Genomic DNA, 17824 nt, shown 5'->3' with positions numbered 1-17824 from the left:
TTGGAACACTTAATCCCCACCAAAACGCTGCCGTTTCATTGATGCGCCGATTAGGGTTTGCACCACAGTACTTAACTAACTGTTAGAGATCTGCACATTTTGTTTGACTAGTGATAGAAATTGAGAGCCTTGCACAGAAGTCATGATTAAAATGAAGTTGATGTTCCAATGAAAGGGCAATCCAACCATCTTTTGAGAAACCTGCTCGGAATCGATTGAAAGACCTGGGCTCGTGTACCAGCAACGTGTAGTTCTGGAATTTCTTCCATCAGTGAACCATCATTTAGTAATTGGGTACCTTGAGCCAATCTGTCTACCTGAACTTTTAGTTGACGTAGTCGATGACCGATTCTTGAGGATACTGCATCATATAACTTCCCTCTTGATAAATGCTTAGCTTCTTCATTATTTAACAAATCATCAAAGTAGATTGGATCACCAATAACCACCGTCACCTACATTTTCAAAGTATAGGTGAGAACAATAAGCCTATTGAAGAAAGAAATAATTGATATCAAAGCATTAAGCAGTACAGAACTGACAACTCCAAACCATAGACCTGTCACAACACCCAGAGAATCAAATTATTGCTGCCCAATGACACACATTAGAACATCCTGGGACATTGACAACTCCACACAATTCACACACCTGAACACGATTTAATCCATTCATGAACACATGGCAAACATTCCCAATGACCGGCATAGCAACAGCTTGCACCATGCGAAGTATGGCCGACTCATCTTCAGCGTTGATTTGATTGCCCACTACACCCACCGAACAATCACAGTTTACCTTCTTAAGTCATGTTTCTTATGTAAACACAGTAACAACTAAATAAGTACAATTACAGATACTTCTAAAACCTTCAAACTCAAAGATTTTCATTTCATTATGTACATCCTATTATCCTAACATTAGAAACTAACAGTATTTAAGTTAATAAGAACAATAATGTGATCTTAATATAAAAATGTGAACTTTTAACAAAGCTTCAGATATAATTAAGCTCAACTTCTCACTCAATTTACCTGATTGTTAACCATAGGACTCCAGCGAAGGTCAAATTACATCAATGTGCAAGATTTACTAAGCAAAAGTAAAATTTAAAATCATTCACAGCCTAAACTAACTTCACCGATAGCGATCATATCAAATTGTAACGATTTAAACACATACAAATCAATTAGACTTCAACGAAAACAAAAACGGCGAGTCTGAGCAAAGCACCGACCTCGTTTGCGGTAGAAGGCGGTGGAGGACGGAAGCGAGTTCCTCTTGAAATCACGGAAGCGCTGGAGCCAGCGCTGCACGGTGCCGGAGAAGTAACCGTCGGCGAAAATAGGGTGGCGCCTGAGGCGGCGGTCGACCTCGACTCTGAAGCGCTGCCTCAGCCGGCGCTGTATGGAGAGGGCGTTGGTCTTCCACAGATCCCCCCGCTCAACCCTCGCAGCCGCCATCAAAACGACGCCGTAAAGATCAAAACGAAATGAGAAAAAGAGAGAGATTGAGAGCAGAAGGGAAGCTGGTTTTGTGTGATTTAGGGAACGGTGTAGTCTACGTGCTTTGTGCCCAAGTAAATCGTCGGTTGGTTTCTTTTTACAGTACCTGTTTTTATTTTTACTTGCTCACCAAACTTTTCCTATTTACCCTCGTAAAAAAAGAGTCAATTGTTCATCCCCATTTTGACTCTTTTGATGATTCAATATAGAGTTTTTTTCACCAACAGTCCCTCAATTCTGGTGTACCTACCAATGTGATACCTCAACTCTTAATCGTACCAATGTGATACCCAGACTCTAGTATTGCTATCATTGAAGTACTTCCGTTAGTTTTTTTAAACTTTTCCGTTATCTTGGTGACGTGGCAGGTACATGAGGCCCACAAAGAGGGTTAAAAGACAAAATTAACCTCATCTGAGAGGAGCAATGTTTTTCCCGCCCTTTACTTTGAGAAAGATACCAAACAATTCCAATTTTGGCGCCAATTTTCCCTCCCTACTCCTTAATTTGTGTCTCTTATCTAAACTAAAGAACTACTGCCAACCAGTCGACCACAATCTGATAAAACCTAGATCAATCTCATTTTCTATTTTTACCCTAGCACTTGTTAAACTAACAGAATAAATATAGAAATTTATATGGAACATCTCATTTCCACAATCTCATAAGAATATCAAAACACATAACTTAACGAAATTCAAATACATGTTTAAGTATCATTAGTTGCCACCTTTTATGTTGATCTGCCATGATTTTTGCTTGTAAGAACTAATGGTACATGTAGTTGAATTTCGTTAAGTTATGTGTTTCTATATTTTTATGAGATTGTGGAAATGAGATGTTCCATATAAATTTTTATATTTATTCTGTTAGTTTAACAAGTGCTAGGGTAAAAATAGAAAATGAGATTGATCTAGGTTTTATCAGATTGTGGTCGACTGGTTGGCGGTAGTTTTTTAGTTTAGATAAGAGACACAAATTAAGGAGTAGGGAGGGAAAATTGGCGCCAAAATTGGAATTGTTGGGTGTCTTTCTCAAGGTAAAGGGCGGAAAAAACATTGCTCCTCTCAGATGAGGTTAATTTTGTCTTTTAACCCTCTTTGTGGGCCTCACGTACCTGCCACGTCACCAAGATAACGGAAAAATTGAAAAAAACTAACGGAAGTACTTCAATGATAGCAATACTAGAGTCTGGGTATCACATTGGTACGATTAAGAGTTGAGGTATCACATTGGTAGGTACACCAGAGTTGAAGGACTGTTGGTGAAAAAAACTCTTCAATATATGCCTGTGTTCAACTTGTTTCTGTGAACACTTGAGATTGAGATTTTATGTCCAAAATAAAAACAGAGGTTGAGATTGAGGTGGAAGAAGCAACACTGATCTTATTCTTTTCAATGTGTATGAAGAACAATCAAGACAAATTTTGTGCCAATTTCTTGTACTCATTGTAACAACAGCTGAAACAAAAGAGAAGTCTCTGCTGATACAAAATTCCAATGCCAAATTCTAGTTTAGAAACCAAATGCAGAAGAGTTTCTGCAGCCAATGCTTCTTTACTGAAGTTTGGAATCTAATGCTGTTACATTCACAAAACATCACTGGCTTTATTTGTCAAACTCCCATAAGACACCTCCATCTTCTGCAACAGCAAAAAATGATATACATTAGCATAAGATCTATTCCAAACACACATGAAAAACCAAAGGATGATACTTTAAAAGTTTCAAACAAAGAAAAGTAGAGGTCATTATAGAACTGCCGGACTACATAATAGAATGCTTAGCGAACAATACTTCGACAGGCCAAAAGATATTCATATTTCATTCAGATGCCATGTCTTTTGAAGTACATAAGAAAATGCTTGTACATGTCTCGATACGTCAGTAATCTGATCATTTTTTATTTCACATCTCATTCCAGAAACCCTAACACATTAATGCCAGAGTGCATGATTTCCCACCATGAAATAGCTTAATACGAAGCAGTGTTTATAGTTGTCTCAAACAGGTCAGAATTTCTAATCAATAGTTTGATACACATAAGACGACAGGATAAATCCTACAAGAAGGAAAGAGGATAAGTACGGAGACAAAAGGGTGTACCTCTAACTTTCTTGTTTATCCACATCTCCACCAGCATCCCTGCACCAATTCCACCAGCAATACATGCGCTAACAAACGTGAAGTTAAATAGTCGGGATCTTCGAGGGAGAAAATAGCACTCTGGTATCTGCCTAATCCTCTTGGGAAGCCGCTTCTTTATAACCGGTTTATCACCAGGGTTCTTTTGCATATCATTGCCAACAGCTTTCCAATCCAACCCTTGCAACGGGTCTCTCGGCTCCTCGCTGCCCATTTCTGTAACCTAGTTCTCTTCAGAGCTTGCCAAACTTCTGAAGTTGAACAATGGAAGCAATGCAAGAAACACCAGTGAATAAAACACCCAAAACCAATTCGTTGATAACCAAACAGTTCCTAAATTCAATTACAAGTCTCTGTTATAGTAGACAATCGAGTGTATCAGTGTCTAATACGGTAATACCAAGTATGATCACACACAAATTTAATCTGTATTCCACAATACATATATTGAAATCGTAAATTATGAATTGATATTGCTTCTTCGGCTCTGGCATAGATATTCCAGAAAGCTTAAAACTTGATACGCTTAACGAGGAAAAAGAACTGATTTAAGAAATGTAGAGGATGATAAACCCTAAACGCTAAACCCTTAACGCACATAGCAAAAACATCCCCAAATTAAAGACATGGGCACATGCAAGAAGGCACTTTCATACTTGATTGAAGATCAAAAACTACATATAAGCTGCATAGAACTAAGATTGGCTTGAAATAGAATCATAGCTTATAGGATTGCTTTGCTGAGAAATTGAGGGAATGAAAACGAGTGCAGTGAATACTAATCACCTTGTAATCCCAGACCCTTTCCGGCGAAGCAATTATTTGATTCCGATTTCAAAACGGTGCAGGTAATTTGTGGGTTGCAAATCTGGCCGGAGCTGAAAAACTGAGGGAAGTGAAAATACGATGGCAATCGGAAAGGGTGCTGTTTTTATTAGTATTATTCACGCGGGGAAGGCCCAAACCCGAACCCGACCGTGCGGGTTGGTTGATTGGTGCCCAAATAGGCTCAGTTGGCCAATTAGATAGGTTTGCAAAATTAGATTAGGTCTCGATGTTTGTGGCTTTTAGTTCTGATCGGTAGAAATTATTTTCTTAGCACAAAAATTGCGTCATGTATCATACACGCCGTACATACAAGAATTGATAATATGTCTGATGTTTATGCAACTATGTAAGTCTTATGGCCGTTGTTCGAGCATTACAATTCATTCCTTAAAAAAAATTCATCTGATTCATTGGCTAGCTAAGAGCCTTTAAAGAGGAGATAGGATGTTCTGGATTTCTAGTCAGCTTAGCGATATAGAATTCCCTAATCCAACTTGATTGGTGGGGAACCTTCTTGCAAGAAGGTCAAGTGAGTAACTTAATTGGCTTTTCTGAGTAAATTAAACCAAAATCATACCGATCAATTTAATTTAGGCCTTGATTTGATGATAAAACAAGTTCCTAACCACACTTGCTTGGGTGCAGGCAAAAAAGTCACTAAGCAAAATTCAACTAGCTAGTCAACAAAGGCATTAAAATCAGGGTACAATGCTACAAATGCAATGACTACCATATAATCAAGCTAGTCAAAGGTGTAGCCTAATTGTTTTTTAAGTTCATTGAAAATTCGACTGCTTTAGCTTCAAAATACTGAAGGGTGCTTGACAGTGAAACACTGAAACCTTAGGCTTAGAAAGACAACACAGTTCCGAACTAAATTAACACAAACAATTCCTGAGGAAATTACTAAAAGCAAACTAGCAAAGATAGAATGAGATAGGGACTTGCAGTAGTCGGATCCAAACCCCATTGAACAGCAGCAGGGTCTTTGCCGGAGTCAACGGCAAGGAGGGCCAGCTCCAAGAGGCGACTAAACTCGAGCATTCCCAAATTATCAAAAGTGAAGACATTGAGCTATGTGATACTGTGTTTGTTGATACTTCAACCCTTATATATCCATCTCATTTCTTATTCACTAATCATGCAGCATGATTAGTAAAGCATGATTAGCCACACGCACCAAGACTGGCGTGCAATTTGCCACCAGTAGAACCAAAAAGAATGGTCTCTCACCTTCTGCAATCATATAACTGGAATCACTTCGCTTTCACAATTCCAACTTAAGTTCGGAAAATATCTCGTTTAAAGTTGATCTCCAATACATAATCTGCACCTGACCACCAAAGAAATTAAAAGCTGAGCCAAATTTACTTGGGATGAAAAGAAAATGATCGAGGACTGTTATAAATTTATAATAGAGATGTAAATGACATGACAGAGCAGAGCAAGATGTGTATATATATATATATATGGCTACTTGACCTACTTCAGACTGAGCATCAGCAAATATATAGTTGAAACCTCGACTCTGGATTTCCCACAGCCAAATAGTTGACATCAACTGCAACCTCCCCAAGATCATCTGGCAGCACAACCAAAAATGGAATTTTCTTAACCTTTTGGAATGTACACTCAGAAATGACATGGATTAAGATATGTTCAAACTTTCCCAACACCAAGTGTGGTTGAATAGGATCAATGGAATTACACACCTTCATATATAGTCCTTACAAAATTTACATATTCGGGTATGAGATCCCTATATATGATTCCATCCGGACGGGCATCCAGCACCACCAAGACACCTGAAAGTGAGTGTTGCACATTATAACATTATATAAATTTTATTGCAAAAGAAAGGACCTGACACTTCTTGATAAATCACCAGCGTTTATCCCAAAAAAAAAATATCCCATAAAGACTGAGACTTTTTTTTTCGATCCAGAAAGACATTGCAACTTCCTATCAATTGTAAGTGATATAGAAGAGGTACCTGGTGCTTCCCAGCCTTTGGCTGAATTGCTTGGCAATGGAGCTAGCCAGAGGATATTTCGCAGGTTCATTGAGTCACCATATGTCACATTAGACCCTAAAAGAGGTGGCATCAGAACAAAAGATGAATGAAAGTTTCATTACACGCCATTTACCATATTTTCTCTCCTATAGAAAATTTTTGATTGCTTAATACGCAAAATCTTACAATTTGAGGAACAATTTAGGAAAATCTTCTTTTGGAACTTTACCTGTTTGACAGTAACCCATGTTGTACGGGAATACTTCTTTATCAAATGCAGGGTATTCTTTTGCATGAAACCTACCAAACGTAAAAAGATGTGATCTTAACAGAATCAATGACAGGTCAAAATTTTACAAAATGACGTGAGAAGGATACCGACTTACAATATACCAAGTCTTCCGGTCTCTAAGGCAAGAAATAGGTGCCCATGGAACAAATCATAGCGACTCAATGACACATTCAACCCAACAGTGGGACCGCGGGCAAGAATAAGTTCAAATAAAAATTTAATATATAAATTCAACTCCTGCAGTACGAGAAAAGAACACAGCATCAATCAAAAGAGAACTCATTTCATGCCTTAAATAAAACCAAAACAAAGTTTCACTGGTTTGATGCAGACCTCACTTATAAAATGTCTCCCATATGGAGTTCTGGTAAGCTGACATTGGTCCTCTACACAACCTTCAACATCAGGTACCTAATTACATCACTAGAATAAACATCATCCAGTCACAACTACTGTACGGATAGTATAACAAATCAAATATTACATAAATCGTATGCAATGCCACCATGTAAATTGAAAGCCAATGATACATGTATATCAAACAACATGCCAGGTTATATGTCGAAAACAGGCGACATTAAATCTCCCAATTGACTGATTGAGTGTAATAAAAATTCCAGAAGGGGTAGACAATGAAGACCAAACCAGATATACATATACTCAATGGTGTTGCAAGGAAGATCATAATAATGCAACACCAAGGTGTAATTTTGAGCATAAATCACAGCGGTCCAATTTCAACAGGAACGAAATCACGTCAAACTAGATATCCAGTCGACATAATCAGCTGTGGGGTAAGTCAAACAGGTCAACAAGGTTCTTGTAACTCACTAACTTATCCAGGTTTCAGAGCAGCAATGACCCCAAAGTTCGGTTCTTTATTAGTATTTACACTATCATTATCTTATAAACCCAATTTGTACATGACACTTTCAGGGCTTTTAAAGTAATAGTAACCAATAACACATAAACATACCTTTCCTACATCAAACCAGCTATTCATTTCAACACTAACAAAGTAACAATCAAAACTTCAACTCCTATTACTGCTTTTACTTCAACTTACAAAAGGGTATTTGCCAGTGAAATCTTATAACTAGGAAAAACAACACATTTTAGAACCAAACGCAGTTAATGCACACAAAGAAAAAACACGGGAAATTACTAAAAGCAAAGATAGAACCAGAGACTGACAGTGATCATAGTCGGATCCAAAGCCCGATGAATAGCAGCCGGGTCTCCGCCGGAGTCAACGGCCAGGCGGGCCAGGTCCAAAACCGGCTGAGGGGGCCACCAAACAAGCCCATCCTCCTCTTCTCGTCGACCCTTTTGCTTCAGCCTCAAGATTTTTCTACCGGAAAGCTTCTCCGGGGAGTTGGGAGTAAAGGGTACGAGGAACTTGAAACAGGAAGTGAGTTGGTGGGCCAGGAGGGGATCAATGGATGAAGACTGGGATTTGGGGCCCAGCAGAGAGAGAAGGTCGGAAGGAGTGGCTTTGGGAGATGGTGGAGATGGTTTGAGAAAAGAAGCGGGTGTGATGGAGTAGGAAGCTGTGAGAGAGAAGGAGAAGAGAAGTGTCAATCTAAGGGATACAAAGGGCTTCCCCATTTGCCACCCCCTCCCTCTCTCCAGTCTCCACAATAGTTCAAGACTTCAAGGCTTCAACGCTGTGTGTGTTTTATATGGTAAAGGCCACAAAGAAAAATTTACACAAGTAAATTGATCGTTCTCTCATCATGATACTAAGGTGCAAGCAGTCGGCTTTGGCCGGCCAAAGAGCTCGCCGTATGTTGGAAGCCCCCACCTAAGATTTGAAGCAATTATTGACGCATGCTAATTTACATTTTGGTGCGCTTGACTATCAAGAATGGAAAAGTATACATGGTATTATAGTATCATATTAGACTAAATACGAGGTACTGACACACTACACGAGAAGGCATCATTACTAAATGCGACTATAAACCAGCGTCTCTGAATACAAGTCTAGCATTAGAGATCAAGCAAACTTTTAATTTTATTGAGGAAATACTGCTCTGTTCTTGGCATGAAACATTATCCAATAAGGAAAAGCTTAGCGATAGTTGTGTACATCATCAACAAAACAACATGAGCAGTGTGTAAGTTTCAAATGAGTTAGCACACCCTCTGGATTGCTCGAGAGTCCTTTTAATTTTGGCATCACCACGCTGTTTTAGTCTCTTTCGTCCAAACTTTCCTCATATTTAGGCAACGTCTGAATTTTGAGATTGTTTTACTCATTGTGACGCTTCAATGTTTCAACCAATTGCCCCATCAAGTGACCAATCATGTAATAGCTTTTATAGCTTCCTACAATGTGAGAAGCATAAGAATCAAAGATTCCAATTAAGAAATGCTTGCTACATAAGATATTCCCAAACTAATCCAGCAGGTAGTTTACAAACATAAACAGATTTTTAACAAAGCTCGTCTTAAAGCATCAGCTTTATTTATATTGGCACCCTCACTTGGCCCAGCAACTGATTACAGTTATATTCCTCTCAGGAAAAATGAATTCTACTATTTTTCTCATATAATTATTTGAAATATAAAAAAGATTAATTGTCTCCACATTTTCTGGGAGTCTTCAATGAGACCGTAATCAATTCACATTAATGTCGTATGTAAATGCAAATCAAAATTCAGAGAGCCGACAGAATCTGAAGTGCATTCTGGATCATATTGCAGCCTTATAGGTAAATATTAACCAACTAGTTAAATAACATCAAAGTTTATGCCTATTTTACAATCTTCTTTCAATGCAAATTACAACCACACAAATGCATGATAATGCAACATTCTCCTCAAAAAAGAACTAGGGTTTCTAATAATAGTAATTCAACCCAAAAACACATTATTGCACTGCCATCACTTGGTGTAGTTAATAATATTAAATGGTAGACCAAAGAAAAAAGAAGGGCAACTCACCTATAATGACAACATAGCATCCATGTTCATATAGACTAAAATTCATCCACAACTTTGACACCGGCATTCTTGTCCCAATCCTCAGGCGATGCTACATCTGCCATTATCTTTTCTTGACCACGCCACAAGATCTGCATGCAGCAATATTGGTAAACTTACAACAACTAGTGAAGAATTACAGTACATAACAATCCAAAAGTAACACCAGAAGCACTTACCTTGTCAATCACACCGAATTCTTTAGCCGTTGTAGAATCCATATAATACGGTCTTTTCATCAGATTGGATACAGCCTCCACGGACTGAAAAAAACAAATGAAAAGATAAACCACATGATACAATAAGTTCATTAAATATCATCTAAAACATTGATTACATCTTATAAAAGTACTTACATTTCCTGTGTGCTTGGACAGAAGTTTTACAAGAGTGTCCCTATTTGTGATTACCTGCAAAAGTACTTGAGGAAAAGTCAGTGCTCAGTTGACTACTATTGTATTACAAGATGCAAAGGTGATCATGACTTGATTGAAAACCTTTTATACTCTTTCTACTCTGAACAAGTGAAGATACCAATCAAATAACCAGACAATGTGCAAGCATGTACATAGGACAAGAACAAAGACGAAGGAAAATATTGAAACAGTCATATTTGTCCCTACTTCAATGGTGAACTGCAATTTAAGTGGGACTGACCTCTTTTGCACGAATAAGAACATCACTAGCAGGCATCAGTCCAGATGATGGTACACGAGGCTGCTGGATCATCGCTGAAACAGGAGTGATTGAAATAATGAGCATTCTTTCAGAAATAAAACTGACACTTCAAAAAAAAAAGTTCATCACACCTTTGGCATGCGGCATCATGAACCGGTTTCCCTTAGTTCCTGCTGCAAGCAATAGACAAGCTTGACCTATAGCAGCCCCAACAGCAACAGTATGTATCTGAATAAGGAATGACTATGTTAGAAAGCAAAGATATAATATTTATCATATACATATGTGTAAGATGCTGGTGCTTCTCATTGCCCAATTCTCTTGCCACCGGTAGTTCAGGGTAGAAAAAGGATTTAAAACAGGAAAACAAAATTGTGCAAATTAAAACCTGCAATACGCTACTTCATATTAATTATGTACACGACTCAACAATAACCAGAATATTCAATGTCAAAACAACAATAACCAAATTCCAATGCAAAAATTCAGACACTGCTAAAGTCCACAGCCATGATATGCATCTCTGCCTTAACAGAGTTGCTAATCTAGAATGTAATTACTAAACTAAGTAATGCAAGAGGAGCTAAAATGTATATACCTCATTTTTCAATTGCATCATCGCATCATAGATGGCAAAACCTTCCGACTCCATGCCAACCTGAATAGGAACCGTTGGGAATACATGAGTAAGAATAATTTATCACGAAGAATAGAATCAGTTCACATATCAGTTTTACTTCGACATACCGTTTCACCATCATCACGTGTTGTTCCAGTTGAATTAATATAAATGTAGATCGGTTGTTTAGGATCCATCCATTGCAGATACATCAGTTCCGCAACAATAAGCTCTGTGACCGCTGGTACAAGCTGAAACACACAAGATTCAATTGAGAGGTTTCACAACATGCAAGAACAAAGTGATAACAAGACCGGAGTTCTTCCTTTCTTTTCCATCTCATTTAGTAGTCTGTCCTTTAGGAACCATATTACCCAAGACAAACACTTTTGCTCCCTTTATATATATTTAATGTCATCTGAATTCTAAGCTTGACTAATATGACAAAATCAGATAAATTCTACGACATGGAATCTATAACCGATATAAGTACCAAGGCTCAACAACTTACAGGCATGCCAATATACACTATTCTGCCGTGAAGTAGCAATGAGGGCAAATCCGGAGGCGGCTTCTTTGGTCTATGCTCATTGTAAGAAACTGATCTTTCCACCTGGTTCAACCATTACACCACAATTAACCAAACATTACATTACAGTCATTAGAACAAGCTCAATATAAACCCAATGAAACCAATATTAACATGTAAAAGTAAAACCATCCCTCTAATTACTACTCAACCCTTAAAAATCCAAACTTTCAACTCCTCAAATTTCAAATTCATAAAGAAACAAAGAAAAACTAAAAGAGTGGTACCTGTGCAGGGGTAGCCATGAGCTTGGGCTCGTCGAAAATGTCCAAGTAGGGAAGAGAGTCGGAGCTGTTGGCGGGGCGGTTGAGCAGGGTCTCCGTCGAATTGAGAGCGACGGAAGCGAGGCGGGAGAGGAAGGGGTCTTTAGGGTTTATAGGAGGGATTGGGATTTTGGCTTTGGCTCTGGCGTTCATGGAGCAAAGGGTGGTGAAAGTTCGAGACTTTCGTGAGGAGGAAGAACAGGTGGGTATGCAGATTGGTATCTGCAAACTGCTCGCCATTTTTGGAGCTTCAGAGCTTTGGAGCTCTCTGAGTTTTAGGAAATGGGAGAACAAGTGGTTTTGGTTTTGGTTTTGGTTTTGGTTTTTGTGAAAGGTGGAAGGTTTGGCTGGGAATTTAGATGTCGTGGACGATTTTGGGCCGGGGATGGTGTTGACTTGCGGGTAATCTGGCTGGCCCATTTATATGTCCGGCCCAGCCCACAAGATATCGGCACAAAAGTTGAAGGATCCTACTACACGGCGCGACAGATACCGTAATCTTAGTACTTTATTATGGATGATTAGATCAGAAACAACATTATAGTATTAGTTAATACAGGGCTTAAACTGAGTTTCAACTTTTTGTAGAAGAACTTCACTTGCTGGTGATAGTGCTCCAATGTTGGTGCACATTGTACTGCTCATGGTTCATGAATGTTCATGATTGAGGCTTAGTTCATGGCGCATTTTCAATTTATTAGTGGCATAATTTTAGAGTAGAAAAAAGTTCAAGAAAAGTAGTACGCAATCGACCACATCAGGAAGAATCGACAGACAGCAGATTATACCCGTAAAGAAAATAGATCAAACAAAAAAAAAATAATGTACATCTAGAGGTTTGAGTTTGGCAGGCTTGTCAGCTATATGCCCAATTCTTACATATATGTTGGTTCTTTCTGTTTATTCTTTCCAGCAACAAATCTAGTAATGTACCATGACAACTCAAAACATAAAACAAAGACTTATTGAACAGCAATATCAGTCTCGCCATGACTTGCTGCAACCACTGGCTCTGGTTCAGGCACCTTCTCCCCAAACACTTTGGCAATTCTCTCTGTGGGAACCAAAGGCATATAAGCCGCAACCTTGTACCCCTTTTCAGCTGTTTGTTGCACAGTCTCATTGTACTTCTCGCAACAATATGCCCCAGCTGGTACAACTACCCCAGCCACCTTTGGGAAGACGGGGAGTTCATTCAACTTCCTCCATGCAGTAGCAGCACATTCCTCAGCCTTTGGTTCAATCTTGGTGTAGGCAGATTTACAAGCTGTGCAGGCCGCCCCTGGTGCCTTCTGAGCAGCTGACAAGGCCTTGGATGAGGCTTGCCTGATCACTGGACGCACGTCTAGCTTGGCAGCCTGGGTAACAGATTCATCAACCTGAGTAAGTTCAAATAACCATCATCAGTTACACAATCCCAAAAACAATACAAACCTTTCAATCCACTACAATTATTTCAACCAAGACATGACTGAATAAAAGGACCTAATTCCACTCATCAAATGATACCAAAATTTAAAATCAACATATTCAACGACATTAATTGTCAAGCAAGAAAACATCTCAAGCTAAATAAAAACATGTAAAACTCAGATAATCAAATAAGTACTAATATGACTGTCTGATCGAACAAACAACTCAGACCCCAATTGATTGGTCTTAACTCAAAATCAACGAGGCAAGCAACAATCCAATCAAGAAACTACCAAATTTGGTGTGTGGCAAATGTAACGAAATACAGTTTACACTAACTCATCAAATTTACAACCTCACATGCACAAATTGACACTTCTGCAATAACAATTAAATAAAATCCAAAAGGGAATTTAAAAAAAAACCCAAACCTTGCGATCAACAAAGGTGAGAATTTGAGCTGGGGTTTCCTGGTACTTAACATAAACAGGTCCAACAACAGTCTTGACCTTCCCCTCCACAGACTCAACCCCATTCTTCAAAGGACCTGATCTCTCCTTCGCATACCCGTAAGCTTTCGAAACGCAAGCCCCGGACACAACGGCGGCATTTTGCACGAACCCCAAATACTTGAGACTCTGCTCCTCCTCCTCACCCTACACACAAAACCCCCAATTCAATTCAATCAAAACTCAAAACCACTAAACCCTAGAAATTCAAAACAAAAGTTTAAGGAACATAAATGAAATTATACCATCTGTTGTGGTTCCTGGACACTTGAATCTTGCTGGGCCATGATCAAAATCGCTTCTTTTTGCTGTTGAGATTTGGGAATTGGGAAATTAGGGTTTTCGAAATATGGTACGTTTGTGTGTTTAGAGGAAGAAGAGGAGGGCTTTTATAGGGAGAAAAAGGTCCAGCGGTTTCTCAACAACCAAGAATTTTGAAGGCGTTGTCAAATGCGAACACGCGTCGGGTGGTTTTGAGGCAACGCAACTGCCGTTGTATATTTGTGCCTGCCTTAACGACCAATACCGTTAGAGTCGTCGTCGACATGGGAAGGGGTCAATGGACTACAGACTTGGGAGTTGGGGAGGCTTCAACGCCGTGAGGGTGGTGAGGTTAGATTTTTGGAGAGGAGGAGAATGGAGTTTTGGACTGTTTCAATGGGGTGGTTATGACTTATGGGTGAGGCTTCCAGAAAGTGCTATGGGCTCCCCCCAAGAAGATAGAGTTTTGAAGGCCCACTATCTTCGAGTCGGTGACAAGTTTGTTGTGACGTGTCCTTGATTCGAAACAACAAACACGATACTTTCAGAAATTATATCAATTTTAATTGAGATTATAAAGGGAATACGAGATTTGGCATTTTCATAGTTCGTCTATCATGCAGATATAATGCAGATCAAATAATCACCATTTAAATTTTATAAAATTAGATCTTATAGTCTTAATTATGTCTCTTTTTTAATTTTTTTAGTTTTTTTTTTCAGACACATAGAAATTAATTTACATAATCAGCCTGTTAGAATTTTCCTTACTATGAATACGCGAAGGCTCATTTTCTATGGAAAGCCGGGTCGATAACATGTTAGATTTTGTTAGCGTGAGTCATGTATATAGTTTAGGAATGTAAATTAAATTGTTATTACTTTCCTAGTCTAGATGTGTAGTACATGTAGGGTTAGGGTTTGTACGTATTGTATCTCTATATATAGCCTCCACTGTGAGATGAATAAGATATCAGAAAATTCATTCTCTAAAACCTCCTTATATTTGACTTGGTATCAGAGCAAAGATCCAAAAGGACTTTGTCTCTTTGTTTTTCCGCTGCACTTTTTCGTTGAAGTTTTCCCAACGATTCTATTCTATTCTCCGATCGAAGTTTTTCCGATCGTTGTTTCTCGCTCCCGGGTTACTGTTCACGGAGTTGGTTTGTTTCCAGCCGTGCCCAAACCGAAATCCAGCCGTGCCCAGCCCAGAAATCACCGTCGTGCCCAGAAGACGCCGCCGTGCTCAAGACCGATAGGTATGATAGGTATGGCTTTAAATATTTCTAACTTTGTTGGTGGTGATACATGGATTATTGATTCAGGAGCTTCAGATCATATGACTTATGACAAATCTTATTTTGCTGAGTTATCATCTCCACCAGTACTATATGTTACTAATGCTAATGGTGAGGCCTTCCCTGTGTTAGGAAAGGGGTCAGTTCGTGTCACTTCCACTATTGTCCTACAAAATGTGCTATATGTACATGCTTTATCCCATCATTTGATATCTGTCCCACAGTTGAATGTTGAATCCAAATGTTCTGTGACCTTTTTTCCCATGTATGTGATTTTTCAGGATCTTCTCACTGGGGAGTTACTAGGTCGGGGGTACTTGAGGGGCAGACTGTTTCGTCTGGATCAGACATACGCAGGGAAGAAACCAGGAGCACAGCCACGAACCGCTTTAATGTCAACGTCTGACAGGCTAAGTGAAGTTTGGTTATGGCACCGACGCTTTGGGCATCCATCTTTTAGTGTTATGAAAAAATCCATGCCTTCTTTGTTTATTGGTGTGGATGAGTCAGTCTTACATTGTGAAACATGTGTTTTTGGCAAGAGTCATCGCTCAACCTATCTGCCTAGTATTTCAAATAAAAGTGTCGTTCCTTTTGAATTAATTCATTCTGATGTTTGGGGACCTTCAAAAGAACCCACAGTGTCTGGTATGCGATATTATGTGTCCTTTATTGATGATTGTACACGTCTTACTTGGGTTGTTCTTCTTAAAACTAAGGATGAGGTTTTTCCGGCTTTTGAAGCCTTCCTTTCCGAAGTTCAAACACAGTACAATGCCAAAATTAAAGTTCTTCGCTCTGATAATGGGGGGGAGTATGTCAACCGTGTCTTTCAGTCTTTCTTCAAAACACATGGGATTATCCACCAGAAAACGTGTCCTTATACACCTGAACAGAATGGGGTATCCGAAAGGAAAAATCGACATTTACTTGATATGGCTCGTTGTATTCTCTTTAGTGCCCATTGTCCTAAGGATCTATGGGGTGATGCTATCATCGCATCTACCCATCTCATTAATCGTCTTCCCTCTAGTGTCCTCCAAGGAAAAGTACCATTTGAGGTCTTAGCTTCTTATGTCTCTTTGTCTTCCTTTTATAATCTCCCTGCTCGTGTATTTGGTTGTGTTGCATTTGTCCATATCCCAAAGAGTCAAAGGTCAAGTAAGTTGGATGCCCGAGCGCTGAAATGTGTGTTTGTTGGCTATGGGGGACATCAGAAAGGATACAAGTGCTATCACCCCCCTACTGGGAAGTATTATGTCACTATGGATGTTACTTTCTTTGAGGACATGAGCTATTATACCTCTTCTGATACTGCTCTTCAGGGGGAGCATTCATATTTTGAAGAGCTGTATCATGGAGAGGGGGAGACAGGTCATTCAGTTGAGGTTACTGATGCACCAGTTTCACATGCACCAGCCACTCCAGAGGTTCAGGGACCGGAAGATGACAGACAGGCACCACCAGATGATTCTGGTGTGATTGCTTCAGAGATTCAGGTACCAGAAGCTGAAAGTGTTCCTGCCCCTCCTGCTTCACCTGCTGTTACTAGTACCCCTGACTCATGTCTCCCTGGTATAGAAGATCTTCCATCTGAGGTTAGTAATTCCATTGGGGGTAATACTAGTGATGTTAATAGTAGGCAATATGTGTTACCAAACAGGTCTACTAGGGGTAAACCAGCAAAAAAGTATGAACCTACCCTCCAAGCCAAAGCTAAGTATCATGTGGCAAATTTTGTGTCTACCCAAAGGTTGTCTAAGTCATATGAATTATTTGTGAATCAAATATCTGCTGTGTCAGTACCTAACAAAGTGCAGGATGCGTTGGGAGATCCTAAGTGGATGAAAGCAATGGATGAGGAGATGGAAGCATTACAGAAGAACAATACTTGGGAGCTTGTATCCCCACCACATGGAAAGAAGGCAGTAGGATGTCGTTGGGTGTTTACAGTGAAGCATAACCCAGATGGGTCAGTGAGTCGGTATAAAGCACGCTTGGTGGCTAAGAGATTCACTCAGACATATGGCATTGATTATGATGAGACATTTGCACCAGTTGCAAAGATGAATACTATCCGGGTATTGCTTTCTCTTGCTGCTAACTTAAACTGGCCTCTTAAACAGTTTGATGTCAAGAATGTTTTTCTTCATGGAGAACTTATGGAGGAAGTGTATATGGATCTTCCCCCTGGATATAAAACTACTCCTTCAGGTACCTTTGTGTGCAGATTGAGAAAATCTTTGTATGGTCTCAAACAATCACCTCGTGCTTGGTTTGGAAGATTTTCTCAGTTCATGAGAAAGATTGGTTATAAGCAGAGTAACTCAGACCACACGTTATTTCTCCGACACCAACAAGGGAAGGTAACAGCTCTGATCATATATGTTGATGATATGGTTGTTACTGGTAATGATACTGT

At 39.3% G+C, this 17824-nt stretch overlaps 5 protein-coding genes across 7 annotated transcripts; all 5 read right to left on the bottom strand.

Annotated features, from left to right (window-relative positions):
* Positions 1–146: 146 nt before the first annotated feature.
* LOC126800815 (uncharacterized) lies at positions 147–1547 on the bottom strand. Its single transcript, XM_050528228.1, has 4 exons — positions 1238–1547; positions 652–770; positions 539–559; positions 147–455 (listed from the first exon to the last, which is right to left on the bottom strand). The coding sequence occupies exons 1-4, from the start codon at positions 1461–1463 to the stop codon at positions 147–149; spliced, it is 675 nt and encodes a 224-aa protein (XP_050384185.1). The 5' UTR covers positions 1464–1547.
* A 1331-nt stretch (positions 1548–2878) lies between these two features.
* Positions 2879–4570, bottom strand: LOC126799987 (uncharacterized). 2 transcript variants are annotated; one of them, XM_050527249.1, is made up of 3 exons: positions 4437–4570; positions 3612–3898; positions 2879–3148 (listed from the first exon to the last, which is right to left on the bottom strand). In XM_050527249.1, the coding sequence occupies exons 2-3, from the start codon at positions 3862–3864 to the stop codon at positions 3114–3116; spliced, it is 288 nt and encodes a 95-aa protein (XP_050383206.1). In that variant the 5' UTR covers positions 3865–3898; positions 4437–4570; the 3' UTR covers positions 2879–3113. The 2 variants fall into 2 exon arrangements, with proteins under 2 accessions (XP_050383206.1, XP_050383207.1); XM_050527250.1 differs by having other exon boundaries at positions 3612–3901; positions 4437–4534.
* A 596-nt stretch (positions 4571–5166) lies between these two features.
* Positions 5167–8487, bottom strand: LOC126801130 (uncharacterized). The gene is made up of 8 exons (XM_050528597.1): positions 7979–8487; positions 7118–7195; positions 6879–7021; positions 6722–6792; positions 6472–6567; positions 6191–6283; positions 5965–6060; positions 5167–5811 (listed from the first exon to the last, which is right to left on the bottom strand). The coding sequence occupies exons 1-7, from the start codon at positions 8390–8392 to the stop codon at positions 5978–5980; spliced, it is 978 nt and encodes a 325-aa protein (XP_050384554.1). The 5' UTR covers positions 8393–8487; the 3' UTR covers positions 5167–5811; positions 5965–5977.
* Positions 8488–8776: 289 nt separating this feature from the next.
* LOC126801131 (ATP-dependent Clp protease proteolytic subunit-related protein 3, chloroplastic) lies at positions 8777–12232 on the bottom strand. The gene is made up of 10 exons (XM_050528598.1): positions 11886–12232; positions 11581–11682; positions 11198–11320; positions 11049–11108; positions 10582–10678; positions 10430–10503; positions 10129–10182; positions 9952–10035; positions 9734–9864; positions 8777–9115 (listed from the first exon to the last, which is right to left on the bottom strand). The coding sequence occupies exons 1-9, from the start codon at positions 12159–12161 to the stop codon at positions 9769–9771; spliced, it is 966 nt and encodes a 321-aa protein (XP_050384555.1). The 5' UTR covers positions 12162–12232; the 3' UTR covers positions 8777–9115; positions 9734–9768.
* A 526-nt stretch (positions 12233–12758) lies between these two features.
* Positions 12759–14279, bottom strand: LOC126798880 (stress-related protein). Of its 2 annotated transcripts, none has more exons than XM_050525959.1 (3): positions 14089–14279; positions 13766–13990; positions 12759–13279 (listed from the first exon to the last, which is right to left on the bottom strand). In XM_050525959.1, exons 1-3 carry the CDS (start codon positions 14128–14130, stop codon positions 12884–12886), a joined length of 663 nt encoding a protein of 220 aa, XP_050381916.1. In that variant the 5' UTR covers positions 14131–14279; the 3' UTR covers positions 12759–12883. The 2 variants fall into 2 exon arrangements, with proteins under 2 accessions (XP_050381916.1, XP_050381915.1); XM_050525958.1 differs by having other exon boundaries at positions 12759–13300; positions 14089–14264.
* Between the last annotated feature and the right edge of the window lie 3545 nt (positions 14280–17824).

Source organism: Argentina anserina, chromosome 6 (genome assembly GCF_933775445.1).
Source record: "Argentina anserina chromosome 6, drPotAnse1.1, whole genome shotgun sequence".
In the NCBI taxonomy this organism is placed as follows: domain Eukaryota; kingdom Viridiplantae; phylum Streptophyta; class Magnoliopsida; order Rosales; family Rosaceae; genus Argentina; species Argentina anserina.
Note: the sequence above shows the minus strand (reverse complement) of the source record. Positions and strands in the feature narration are given on the sequence as shown.